General features: G+C 43.1%; 1 protein-coding gene across 2 annotated transcripts in view; it reads left to right on the forward strand.

Annotated features, from left to right (window-relative positions):
• The first annotated feature begins 46 nt into the window (after positions 1-46).
• LOC110497318 (TBC domain-containing protein kinase-like protein) overlaps positions 47-13370 on the forward strand; it is a 60416-nt gene continuing 47092 nt past the window's right edge. Inside the window, exons 1-11 of one of the 2 annotated variants that reach the window (XM_036933807.1) lie at positions 47-209; positions 623-875; positions 6652-6724; positions 7602-7716; positions 7915-7988; positions 10336-10477; positions 10676-10736; positions 11679-11740; positions 12220-12281; positions 12599-12749; positions 13085-13224. In XM_036933807.1, coding sequence (XP_036789702.1) covers positions 683-875; positions 6652-6724; positions 7602-7716; positions 7915-7988; positions 10336-10477; positions 10676-10736; positions 11679-11740; positions 12220-12281; positions 12599-12749; positions 13085-13224 — 1073 coding nt within the window. In that variant the 5' untranslated portion in view covers positions 47-209; positions 623-682. Of the gene's footprint in view, positions 210-622; positions 876-6651; positions 6725-7601; positions 7717-7914; positions 7989-10335; positions 10478-10675; positions 10737-11678; positions 11741-12219; positions 12282-12598; positions 12750-13084; positions 13225-13370 lie in introns of those variants that run through there. The other variant, XM_036933808.1, reaches the window with a different exon arrangement.

Here is a 13370-nt window from a genome sequence, read left to right on the forward strand (position 1 = left end):
CTACTAACACCGGTAGATTGGTAAGCAAGGTCGCAATGTTTACAAATCATTTTGACAAGCTGAGCTTCGTCGCTGAAAATTGACGTAATCGGTCACGTTATCTCTCAGCTGCTCACAGCATCCCGTGAAAGAGAAGATTATGCAAAATAAAATACAAATAAAATCTACGGTCAGAATTTTTGGGAAATGAGGACAGACGTTCACTAAACGTAAGTGTTCATTCAAATATCGAAAAGTCGTTGCAGTTTTATTCATTCAAAGTTTTCAGCATACTTATTGTACAAGCTAACTGCAGCACTGTCGCTAGTTTTCGATTTAGTTAGCTGCCTGTATCCACTTCTACTGTATACAAACCGGTTATATGCCTCCCTAAATACACTATTAGGTAATGCTTGTACAAGATGACAAAGTAAATGAAGTGGATATGAAATTGTGTGGTAACCATTCTTTTGTGTTATCTGAAATGATTTCTGCGTTTAAAAGCTGTGATATAACTTGTATTTTAGCTACATTGCACCTGTTGTGTTTAGATATAGTTTCAAATTAAAATGAGTGTTTGTAAACATGAACAAACTGTTCATCATTTGTTTCACTTCCTCTAATGTCTCTGTGTTTTCCATAGGGTGTGTGGGTTGGTGGAGCTGTCAACTGTCTGAAGTGGACACTGGAGCAGTGAGCAGTCATGAGGCCACTGAGAGACGCCCAGCTAGGGGCCTTCACCTTCTTTGCCTCGGCTCTCCCCCACGATGTGTGCGGGAGCAACGGCCTCCCCCTCACCCCCAACTCCATCAAGATCCTAGGCCGCTTCCAGCTGCTCAAGACCATTTCCCACCCCAGGCTCTGCCAGTACGTAGACATCTCCAGAGGGAAGCATGGTAGGATTACGCATCTCTGTCTGCTTGTCAATGGGTATTTTGGGTCCTATTCTTGATACAGTGAAAATACATCACTTCCTCAACCTACCTTCCTTGGAGTAAAAGTGATCTGAATGCACCAATGGTAAAGCACTGATATAGCCCTTAAATAGGCCTACCTGGAATGGTGAAAGATCCAATCAAATTTGAATGCGAGTGTAGATGTTAATGCAAGTGTAGCGAAATGCTTGTACTTCTAGTTACGACCGTGCAGCAATATCTAACAAATAATCAATCAATTCCCCAACAACTACCTAATACACACATCTAAAGGGGTGAATGAGAACATGTACATATAAATATATGGATGAGCTATGGCCGAGCGGCATAGGCAAGGTGCAATAGATGGTAGAAAATACAGTATATACATATGATATGAGTAATGTAAGATATGTAAACATTATTAAAGTGGCATTGTTTAAAGTGACTAGTGATCCAGTGATTGGGTCTCAGTGTAGGCAGCAGCCTCTCTGAGTTAGTGATTGCTGTTTAGCAGTCTGATGACCTTGAGATGGAAGCTGTTTTTCAGTCTCTCTGTCCCAGTTTTGATGCACTTGTACTGACCTCGCCTTCTGGATGGTAGCAGTGTGAACAAGCAGTGGCTCGGTTGGATGTTGTCCTTGATGATCTTTTTGGCCTTCCTGTGACATCGGGTGCTGTAGGTGTCATGGAGGGCAGGTAGTTTGCCCCCGGTAATGCGTTGTGCAGACCGCACCACCCTCTGGAGAGTCTTGCGGTTGAGGGCGGTGCAGTTGCCGTACCAGGCTGTGATACAGCTCGACAGGATGCTCTCAATTGTGCATCTGTAAAAGTTTGTCAGAGTTTTGGGTGACAAGCCAAATTTCTTCAGCCTCCTGAGGTTGAAGAGGTGCTGTTGATCCTTCTTCACCAAACTGTCTTGTGTGGGTGGACCATTTCAGTTGGTCTGTGATGTGTACGCCCAGGAACTTAAAACTTTCCACCTTCTCCCCTACTGTCCCTTTGATGTGGATAGGGAGGTGCTCCCTCTGCTCTTTCCTGAAGTCCACGATCATTTCCTTTGTTTTGTTGACATTGAGTGAAAGGTTGTTTTCCTGACACCACACTCAGTGTCCTCCCCTCCTCCCTGTAGGCTGCCTAGTCATTGTTGGTAATCAAGCCCACTACTGTTGTGTCATCTGCAAACTTAATGATTGAGTTGGAGGCGTGCATGGCCACGCAGTTGTGGGTGAAGATGGAGTACAGGAAGGGGCTGAGCACGCACCCTTATGGGGCCACAGTGTTGAGGATGAGTGAAGTGGAGATGTTGTTTCCTACCTTTACCGTACGTCAGAAAGTCCAGGACCCAATTGCACAGGGAAGGGTTGAGACCCAGGGCCTCAAGCTTGATGATGACCTTGGAGGGTACTATGGTGTTGAATGCTGAGCTGTAGTCAATGAACAGCATTCTTACATAGGTATTCCTCTTGTCCAGATGGGATAGGGCGGTGTGATGGCAATTGCATCGTCTGTGGACCTGTTGGGGTGGTATGCAAACCGAAGTGGGTCTAGTGTGGCCGGTAAGGTGGAGGTGAAATGATCCTTGACTAGTCTCTCAAAGCACTTCATGATGACAGAAATGAGTGCTACAGGGCAGTAATAATTTTGTTCAGTTATCTTTGCCTTCTTGGGTACAGGAACAATGGTGGCCATCTTGAAGCATGTGGGGACCGCAGACTGGGATAAGGAGCGATTACACCAGCCAGCTGGTCTGCGCATGCTCTGAGGACGCGGCTTGGAATGCCGTCTGGGCCAGCAGCCTTGCGAGGGTTAACACGTTTAAATGTTTTACTCACGTCAGCCACGGAGAAGGGGGGGGGGAGCAGTCCTTGTTAGCGGGATGTGATGGTGGCACTATATTTTCCTCAAAGCGGGCAAAGAAGGTGTTTAGTTTGTCTGGAAGATAGACGTCGGTGTCCGTTTCGTGGCTGGTTTTCTTTTTGTATTCCATGATTTCCTGTAGACCCTGCCATATGTGTCTCGTGTCTGAGCCATTGAATTGTGATTCCACTTTGTCCCTGTTCCAGCATTTCGCTTGTTTGATTTCCTTGCGGAGGGAATAACTACACTGTTTATATTCAGCCATATTCCCACACCTCTTTCCATGGTTAAATGCGATTGTTCGTGAGTTCAGTTTTGCGACAATGCCGCCATCCATCCACGGTTTCTGCTTAGGGTAGGTTTTAATAGTCACAGTGGGTACAACATCTCCAATGCACTTCTTTATAAACTCACTCACAGAGTCAGCGTATAGATCAATGTTGTTCTCTGAGGCTGACGGTATCCCAGTCCACGTGATATCCCAGTCCACGTAATCAAAACAGTTCTGAAGCGTGGCTTCCGATTGGTCAGACCTGCTCTGAATGGTTCTAGTCACTGGTACATCCTGTTTGAGTTTCTTCCTATAAAACGGTAGGAGAAAGATGGCATCGTGGTTGGATTTGCTGAAGGAAGAACGGGAGGGCGGGGGAGGGCTTTGTATGCATCACTGAAGTTAGAGTAGCAGTGATCGAGTGTGTTACCCCTGCGCGTAGTGCAATCAATATGCTGATAGAATTTAGGTAGCCTTGATCTCAAATTTGATTTGTATAAAATCCCCAGCTACAATAAATGCAGCTTCAGGATTAGGGTTGCAAAGGGTCTGAAACTTTCTGGGAAATTTCCAGAATTTTTCTTGAGATTTTCCATGGGAATTTGAGCCTGGGAATTTGGGGAATTTTCCTTAAATCATCAAAAAAGTTCGCTTATAACAGTGAACATTTTTTGTGGGATACACATGTCAATTCTAGGTCTTGTGGCATATTTTGGTTAAACTATCCCCAATTCAATGGAATTCAATGCAACCCTCTGCATGCACAGTGCATTCTTCCATCACATGTACAGCTGATTCTCGAGATCTTGCACACTAATGAGATGCTATTGAGCCCACACTACTACACTGTCTGTGCCAAGGACTACATGCTTTCTGGTGAGTTTTGATTACAATCCTGGGTTGGGTGAATATATTTTATATGACAAACATAACTTTTTGTTAACTACTAAGTAGTAGCCTACAGCAAAGTGTGTTTAAATAATTTCTAACTTGTTAACAATTTCTGCTAGTTAGTTTTTGCTACCATGTGGGGTTTAGCTTGCGTGAGCCTACTAACTGAGGAGTGTTAATTCACCTGTTTCCATTAAAGCTGTGTAAATTTGCATATACTGTGCCAAATCATATGTGAAGAATGCAACAAAGATGCAGAAGTGCTTAAAGTTCCCTCAGCGCACACAAGAAGCAACCTCTGACAAAAGTCCCTCTACTTCTATTTGAGGTTGAAATGATGAATCAGACACCTTACTGATAGCAACAGCTCATGGTCCTCCTGGAATCAGAAGTGTTTTTGACTCAATGGAGGAACGTAGTCAGAGAAATGCTGATGAATGTCTTACTCAAGCTGTGTATGTAACTCTGATGTTTACAGGCAATGTGTATTGGAAGATTTTTTCTGAATGTTCTTTGCCCAGCAAACACCCCTCCAACCAGACATGCTTTATCTACTCATTTGCTGGATGCAGAGTTCAACAGAGCTCAATTGAAGGTCAAGCAAATCATAGAGAAAGCAGACTGTATTGCAATCATCTCTGATGGGTGGTCGAATGTTCGTGGGCAAGGAATAATTAACTACGTCATCTCCACCCCTCAACCTGTACTACAAGAGCACAGACACAAGGGACAACATACACACCGGTCTCTACATTGCAGATGAGCTGAAGGCAGTCCTCAATGACCTTGGACCACAGAAGGTATTTGTACTGGTGACAGACAATGCTGCGGACATGAAGGCTGCTTGGTCTAAAGTGGAGGAGTCCTACCCTTACATCTGTGCTGCTCATGCATTGAATCTGCTCCTCAAGGACATCATGGCACTGAAAACAATGGATACACTCTACAAGAGAGCCAAGGAAATGGTTAGGTATGTGAAGGGTCATCAAGTTATAGCAGCAATCTACCTCACCAAGCAAAGTGAGAAGAATAAGAGCACCACATTGATGCTGCCCAGCAACACCCGTTGGGGTGGTGTTGTCATCATGTTTGACAGTCTCCTGGAGGGGAAGGAGTCTCTCCAAGAAATGGCTATATCACAGTCTGCCGATATGGACAGCCCCATCAAGAGGATCCTCCTGGATGATGTATTTTGGGAGAGGGTGGTAAAGCAGCCTGAAACGCCAGAAACCTATAGCAGTAGCCATTGCACGATTTGAGGGAGACAGTGCCATCCTGTCTGATGTTCTGATGCTTGCAGATGTAAGAGAAGAAGTGTGTACTGCCCTGCCCACTTCACTGTTGCTCCAAGCAGAGGAAACTGCAGTTCTGAAATACATCAAAATGTGTGAAGACTTCTGCCTGAAGCCCATACACGCAGCAGCGTACATGTTGGACCCCAAGTATGTTGCCAAGAGCATCCTGTCTGGTGCAGAGATCAACAAAGCCTATGGTGTCATCACTACCATGTCTCGCCACCGATGTTTCCATGAAACGGAGAATGTTACAATATCTGATGTCTCTCTGGAAGGCAACCCTTGCTCGAATTTCGTCTACCTTGTTGTTAAGAGACTGGACATTGGACCCTTTCTATTTTGAGAAACACCTAATAATCTTGTGTATTGTTGTGTGAAAAGAGGCTGTTCATATTGACTTCATTGCGGTCATACCCATAAGTTTACACGTTGATTTGTACCCCAGTTTGTCATTTACAGTTGAGCAAATATAGAGAATCTTCATCACAGGTTAGACCTCCTCAAGAGGCTCTCTCAGCTTTCAACAATGTCTCTGTTTTTTAGTAGTGTTTTCTGTTTCATCCGAGTCACTGTAAAATAACTGGATGTGTTTGGCAAACTCCAACTGCACAATCTAACCTGTTTCGCTTTTGTTTGCTAAGCATATTACCACAAGAATGTGTTTTATTAAAAGTCTCAACAAAAACCGGAAATCATCCCAAATCCACAATATGCAGGTTTTATTGGACACATTAATGATTTTTGGCCAAAGTATACACAGTACTGTCATTATGGACTTCCTGAGTTGTTAAAAGCTTACTTTAGCCTGCTGTGTTTCATCCTTTTTTATGCCCAGATGTTTTAGTCACGGCTAGAAGCTTATGTCAAATTGCTGTCTGAAGTATATATTTTTTTTGTGCATTTTTAGCTAACCCTAACCCTTTTCCTAACCTTTACCTAATTCTCCAAACTGCTGTGAAAGTTCTCCTAACCTGCTGAGAAAAGTCCATTCTGACATGTACTGTATTCCATTTAGTCAAAACCATGTTTTAAGGTCCTGATCGCTGAACCCTTTGTTGTCAGGTTTTGTAGATCACATTTAGTTTTTCCATTTATTGTGTGGATGGGGAGTTATAAAGGACTGAGTACAGCTTTAAAGCGTTGTAATTACATATGCATGTTATCACAACACATGGCGCTAGCGTTTAATTTAGAAGATTCTTCTGGGCTATGTTTACCCAATCATGTTGTGGCTAAACCTTTAACTTAAAGGCACACTCCTTCGTCGGAAAAACAACAAAATACCAGCCTTGCTGGAAGAAAAAAAAATGGAGAACAAGCAGCAGACCGTAAAACAGATGTTTTGAAATGACATATTAAACATATAAATCAATAAAATGCCAGGGCTGACCAATGTCATTTTGATCTACCGTTTCACACCTTCTCTTCTTCCTTCTTCCAGAACGACTTGTTGTTGTAACGGAACACTACGAAAGCAGTCTAAATGATTTCCAGAAACAGGTTCAAACTGTCAGGTAAGATTTCACGTTGTTTTTATTCGTTGCACTGGGTTGACCAACTGGCGGGCTGAATTTGGCCCGGCTGTTATTTTATTTAGGGCCCTAATATAAAAAGGAAGTGTTATTTTAATTAGAATTTTTATAGTTGGACATAAAAGACTAAAAACACCAGCAAATCAGCGCCAAGTGATTTTAATTTTGGAATCTGTTCTAGAGTATTCCCACACATTATAGAGAGATACTGTATATGTGATCGTATACAACTGCAAGCAAGGTTTGAAATGGCTGTTTTAGACAAATATTCCATCTGTTTAGGATACTTGCGGGTTAATTTGCAGTCTACAAATGATTTGTTGTTATGCACTGTCCAACGAAATGCTTAGTTGCAGGTTCCTTCTCGACAAAGCTACAACGATAAGAAATAGTATAATACCCGAAGGCACTATATCTATATAGTAAAATATTTACACAACATAAAGACTATATATAGATGTAGTACAATGATAATGTACTATGTTATGGAATGTTAAGAGGACCTAGTTCTATTTCTCTGTCAGTAGAATGACCATGGTTTAACTGAACAAAGAAGAATAGCTTCACTACCTCAGGACTAGACTATGCACTCCCCTTGCCATCTACTGGTTGACACCGATAATAACACAAACCTCTTCCATCTAAAACCCTTACCGAATGAACTCCTCAACTCTACAGACCCGGCAGGGGGAAATTACTACATATTTAGTACTACACACAATGACCTGCTGGAAAACAAAGACCGACTCCGAGTACCATACATGACCCGTTTTCAAGCCAAACACCACCGGTCCTAAAGCTACGCCCAAGTTTTATAATGTGTATATAAGATTTCTCAGGCCTTGTCTGTCTGTTACAGCCCAGAGAGGGTTCTCCAGATAGCCTATGAGGCCTTGGAGGGACTAGAGTTTATGAACAAACATGGGATGGTTCACAGAGCCCTCAATGCGCAGAATGTCCTCATGGACGGCAAGGTAGGTAACCTCCCTTCCCTATCAGTTGGGGTCTAATGGAAAGGCATTTAAGGCCATTTGCCATTGTCATCTAGCCTGGTTAAACCTGCGCTCTCGTTTAAACAGGCTGATTATCATCACGTTATTGATGCATTATTGATTTATCATAAGGCCATCAATACATTGAACATTGTCAGATGTAACATTGTTTCATTGTAGGGCAAGGTGAAGCTGGCTAAGTTTGGGCTCTATTACATGACAGACCACGGGGCGGATGTGGACTTTCCTATTGGGTAAGTCCTGTTCACATCTAACCTCCCATGTACAACGAATGTGTCGATAGATGTGAAAAGCTAATCAATTGTGACTGACATTAGATTAGGCAGTGAAAACACATTTTTTTCAACATTTAGTCATTTAGCAGATGCTCTAAGAGCAACATACAGTAGTGATTGCATGCATTTTCATACTTTTTTTTTCTCAAGCGCCACGCTCTACCAATTAATCTATTAATCTTAAAAGCAATACATGGTCCACTGTCATAGAGATAACTATGATGAATTATGATATGATAATGGAAGATTGTGAACCTCGAATGTCTGGAACTTGCAGTACTGTGGATCTTCTGGTAATGGAGGTCATGGTCCCTCTGAACACAACTCAGTATTTAAATGATGTTTGTGAAACAGAATGAGATGCATTACTATGACATGTATGTGTAATGGTCAATCTATTGTTTATCAAATCACATTTTGTCACATGCGCCGAACACAACAGGTGTTACAGTGAAAGGCTTACTTACAAGCCCTTAACCAACAATGCAGTTTTTAAGGAAAGCCCTTAAAAATAAGAGATAACAAATAATTCAAAAGCAGCAGTAAATAACTATAGGGAGGCTATATACAGGGGGTATCGGTGCAGAGTCTATGTGCTGGGGCCACCGGTGTCGAGGTAATTATGTACATGTAAGTATTAAAGTGGCTATGCATAGAAAATAACAGTAGCGGTGAGGGGGACAGGCAATGCAAATAGTATGGGTAGCCATTTGATTAGCTGTTCAGGAGTCTTATGGCTTGGGGGTAGAAGCTGTTTAGAAGCCTCTTGGACCTAGACTTGGTGCTCCGGTACCGCTTGCCGTGCGGTAGCAGAGAGAACAGTCTATGACTAGGGTGGCTGGAGTCTTTGACTATTTTTAGGGCCTTCCTCTGATACCACCTGGTATAGAGGTCCTGGATGACAGGAAGCTTGCCCCGGTGATGTACTGGGCCGTACGCACTACCCTCTGTAGTACCTTGCGGTCGGAGGCCGAGCAGTTGCCATACCAGGCATTCATGCAGCCCATCAGAATGCTCTCGATGGTGCAGTTGTAAAACCTTTTGAGGATCTAATCATTTTAGTCTCCTGAGGGGGAATAGGTTTTGTCGTGCCCTCTTCACGACTGTCTTTGTGTGCTTGGACCATGTTAGTTTGTTGGTGATGTGAACGCCAAGGAACTTGAAGCTCTCAACCTGCTCCACTGCAGCCCCGTCGATGATAATGGGGGCATGCTCGGTCCTCCTTTTCCTATAATCATCTCCTTTCTCCTGATCGCTTTGAGGGGGAGGTTGTTGTCCTGGCACCACACGGCCAGGTCTCTGATCCTCCCTATAGTCTGTCTCATCGTTGTCGGTGGTCAGGCAAACCACTGTTGTGTCATCAGCAAACTTAATGATGCTGTTGGAGTCGTGCCTGGCCGTGCAGTCATGAGTGAACAGGGAGTACAGGAGGGGACTGAGCATGCACCCCTGAGGGGCCCACGTGTTGCGGATCAGCGTGGCAGATGTGTTGTTACCTACCCTTACCACCTGGGGGCGGCCCGTCAGGAAGTCCAGGATCCAGTTGCAGAGGAAGGAGTTTAGTCCAAGGGTCCTTAGCTTAGTGATGAGATTTGAGGGTACTATGGTGTTGAACGCTGAGCTGTAGTCAATGAATAGCATTCTCACATGTGTTCCTTTTGTCCAGGTGGGAAAGGGCAGTGTGGAGTGCAATCGAGATTGCATCATCTGTAGATCTGTTGGTGCGGTATGCAAATTGGGGTGGGTCTAGGGTTTCTGGGATAATGGTGTTGATGTGAGCCATGACCAGCCATTATGATATCCAGGTTTTAGATATTAAAGTAATCCATTGTTTCTGTAATAAGTACTGTAATACATAGCTGAAGTCTTATCCAAATCCCAAAGGCCCTCATGTTTTAGAAAGTTTTTGTGGGTAATAGCCTGTTGTTGAATGGGGGAATGAGTGTGTGTGTGTGTGTGTTTGCCGCTGCCTCTGATGTCCTGTGTTATCTAGTCTCCAAGTAAAACATCTGTTTTGAAGATGAAATAAGCTTATCTGTCTAGTGTTTACGGAGATTCCTTGATATGAAGCAACGTACTGTACATGCATCACTTAAACAATGACTTCAACAAAACAGGAAGTACCTGGAATATTTAGGTAGATTAATCATCAAAGTCTGTTCATTGTCAAATGTTATCTGTTGCAAACAGGTTTCATTGTATTTAATTCAAGACGACCTCAACGCTCTCAAGTTTACTATGTCTTGCAGGGTATTCAATTGACCTTTGACCCCCTCTCTGACTCTCTGACTATCTCTGTCCACAGGTACCCATCCTATCTGGCTCCTGAGGTCATCGCCCAGGGCTCAGTCCACCCTAGTGACCCCTCCCAGGGGGAGAACCCTCTTCCCTCGGGGCCCAAGACAGACGTGTGGTCCCTGGGAGTCCTGCTCTTTGAGCTGTGTGCCGTAAGCTCTCTTAAACCCCCATGTCTTGACCTAATGATTGATTATTTGATTGAGCTGTCAGTCAGAAGTCAGGACTGTCATTAACAGATGTTATGACAGTGTTATATAGCCATTGATTTGAGGGTTCAAGTAAAGTGTGATGTTGTGGTTAGGAGGAAGTCATTCTGTCCTCATGCACTATCAACCTTTTATTCACAGGGTAGAAGACTACTGCAGAACATTGAAATAAGCGAGAGATTGAAGTTCATCATCACCTTGGGTAAGTGAACGTGTTGCCATGTCCATCAGCCTGGTGAGCCACAGGTTGGTTATGATGGGGTTGTTCATTGTTTATGATGGGGTTGTTCATTGTTTATGATGGGGCTGTTCATTGTTTATGATGGGGTTGTTCATTGTTTATGATGGGGTTGTTCATTGTTTATGATGGGGTTGTTCATTGTTTATGATGGGGTTGTTCATTGTTTATGATGGGGTTGTTCATTGTTTATGATGGGGCTGTTCATTGTTTATGATGGGGTTGTTCATTGTTTATGATGGGGTTGTTCATTGTTTATGATGGGGTTGTTCATTGTTTATGATGGGGTTGTTCATTGTTTATGATGGGGTTGTTCATTGTTTATGATGGGGTTGTTCATTGTTTATGATGGGGTTGTTCATTGTTTATGATGGGGTTGTTCATTGTTTATGATGGGGTTGTTCATTGTTTATGATGGGGCTGTTCATTGTTTATGATGGGGTTGTTCATTGTTTATGATGGGGTTGTTCATTGTTTATGATGGGGTTGTTCATTGTTTATGATGGGGTTGTTCATTGTTTATGATGGGGTTGTTCATTGTTTATGATGGGGTTGTTCATTGTTTATGATGGGGTTGTTCATTGTTTATGATGGGGTTGTTCATTGTTTATGATGGGGCTGTTCATTGTTTATGATGGGGCTGTTCATTGTTTATGATGGGGTTGTTCATTGTTTATGATGGGGTTGTTCATTGTTTATGATGGGGTTGTTCATTGTTTATGATGGGGTTGTTCATTGTTTATGATGGGGTTGTTCATTGTTTATGATGGGGCTGTTCATTGTTTATGATGGGGCTGTTCATTGTTTATGATGGGGTTGTTCATTGTTTATGATGGGGTTGTTCATTGTTTATGATGGGGTTGTTCATTGTTTATGACATGGTGGTCTGTGTTTTGTTGTTCTCAGGTTGCATTGACGACATAGTCACAGTCCTTGCAGAGGAGCACGGATGCTTGGATGCGATTAGGGTGAGTTTGAAATCAATCACAAGTCACTGTTTATTACACTGGCCCGCTAAAACCACTCTAAGAAAGGTTGATTGTCCTAGAATTCCTAGTTTGCCTAATGTGTAAATTGCCTAATGTGTGGTAAAGTCATGTTTTATGATGTATATAAAAGACTACACCTTACTATATGCTGTATTGTTGGTCCAGAGACGATTGTGATTGTAAATGACGACACTTCATCAAATACCAAAACGATGCCCTGTAACTTGTAACCGCTAGCTGTGTGTGTTTGTGCGCGCATCTGTTTGTGAGTATATGTGTGCTAATGAAATTCATATGTCCTCCATTTGCCAAAGTGTTTCCCTTGTAAAAAGGCTTTTAACCTTTCTCAGGCTATTTTATTTCTTTAGGATGCTGAAAAGCCATAAAAGCAAAGGGAGATTGGGGCTGTGGGTCTGGATTGTAGCATAACTAATGTGATTGTCAACGTTCTGTTACAGGAGCTGCCTGAGAACGTCCTGACATTATTAAGGAAATGCCTGATCTTCCTGCCCTCCAGAAGGTAACTCGACCAGAGATGTTTTATATCATGTTGTGTTGGCTATCATTTCCTGTTGGGAGGCCCATTCTCCATGCTTTCTCCAGGTACTTTTGTCATGCAGCCGAACTATCTGCAGGGTAATAACAGGGTAATAACAGGGTAATAACAGGGAAAGTGATCAAAAACATGCCCAAATGAGAACATGGTACGTTTAGAGAGAACATTTGAGAACACTTCACATAACATTTTTGTTGTGAAATCTGAACTTTTGATGAAGTGCGTCGATTTGTTTTTGATGCATGTTCAAAAAAGAGATTTCACTCTGTGCTTCCGTCCAGGCCCACCCCTGCAGAGCTGCTGGTTGACCCAGTGTTTGAGGGCGTGTCGTGTCTCTACGCCCCGTTCCAGCAGCCCGTCGGGCTGTTCTCCTCCTCCCTGCGCTGTGCCCACCTGGAGCTACCAGAGGACATCAGCCAGCTCTGCAAAGGTCAGAGTGCACACATGCATGCCCTGACATGGCCACACACACGCATGGACACACACGCAAACACACACTTACGGACGCACATACATTATAAAAATAAATAGTTGTTTACCATTGTAGACCTGGCTCTATGGATAAAGGATACATCTCAGACGACCATGTAGAGGACCCCATGTATCATCCTTGATGCTTAGTGTGGGATTTAATGGAACCCAGGAATCCCTGGAAAACAGTGGAAATTGTTATCGATTTCGACTATCCTGCATACTATGAAATGAATTGAAATGTGACTGATTTTGAATGTATTAGACAGTTAAATGAATCTATCAATCATGTCCCAGATGATGATGAGGAGTACCTGGGGGAGAGGGCCATAGATGAGGTGTACCACCTGTGGTGTTTGGCGGGAGGAGACCTGGAGAAGGAACTGACCAACAAGGAGATCATCCAGTCCAAGCCTCCCGTCTGCACCCTGCCCAAGTACTGTACAACACACCCTTTCTACCTAGTGGACTGTTTCAGATAATGTTGTTATACATAGCATGTCTTTCTACTGTCGTAGATAATGTAGTTATATACAGCATGCCTTTCTACTGAACTGTCTCAGATAATGTAGTTATGTACAG

This window comes from Oncorhynchus mykiss, chromosome 10 (genome assembly GCF_013265735.2).
Source record: "Oncorhynchus mykiss isolate Arlee chromosome 10, USDA_OmykA_1.1, whole genome shotgun sequence".
In the NCBI taxonomy this organism is placed as follows: Eukaryota; Metazoa; Chordata; class Actinopteri; order Salmoniformes; family Salmonidae; genus Oncorhynchus; species Oncorhynchus mykiss.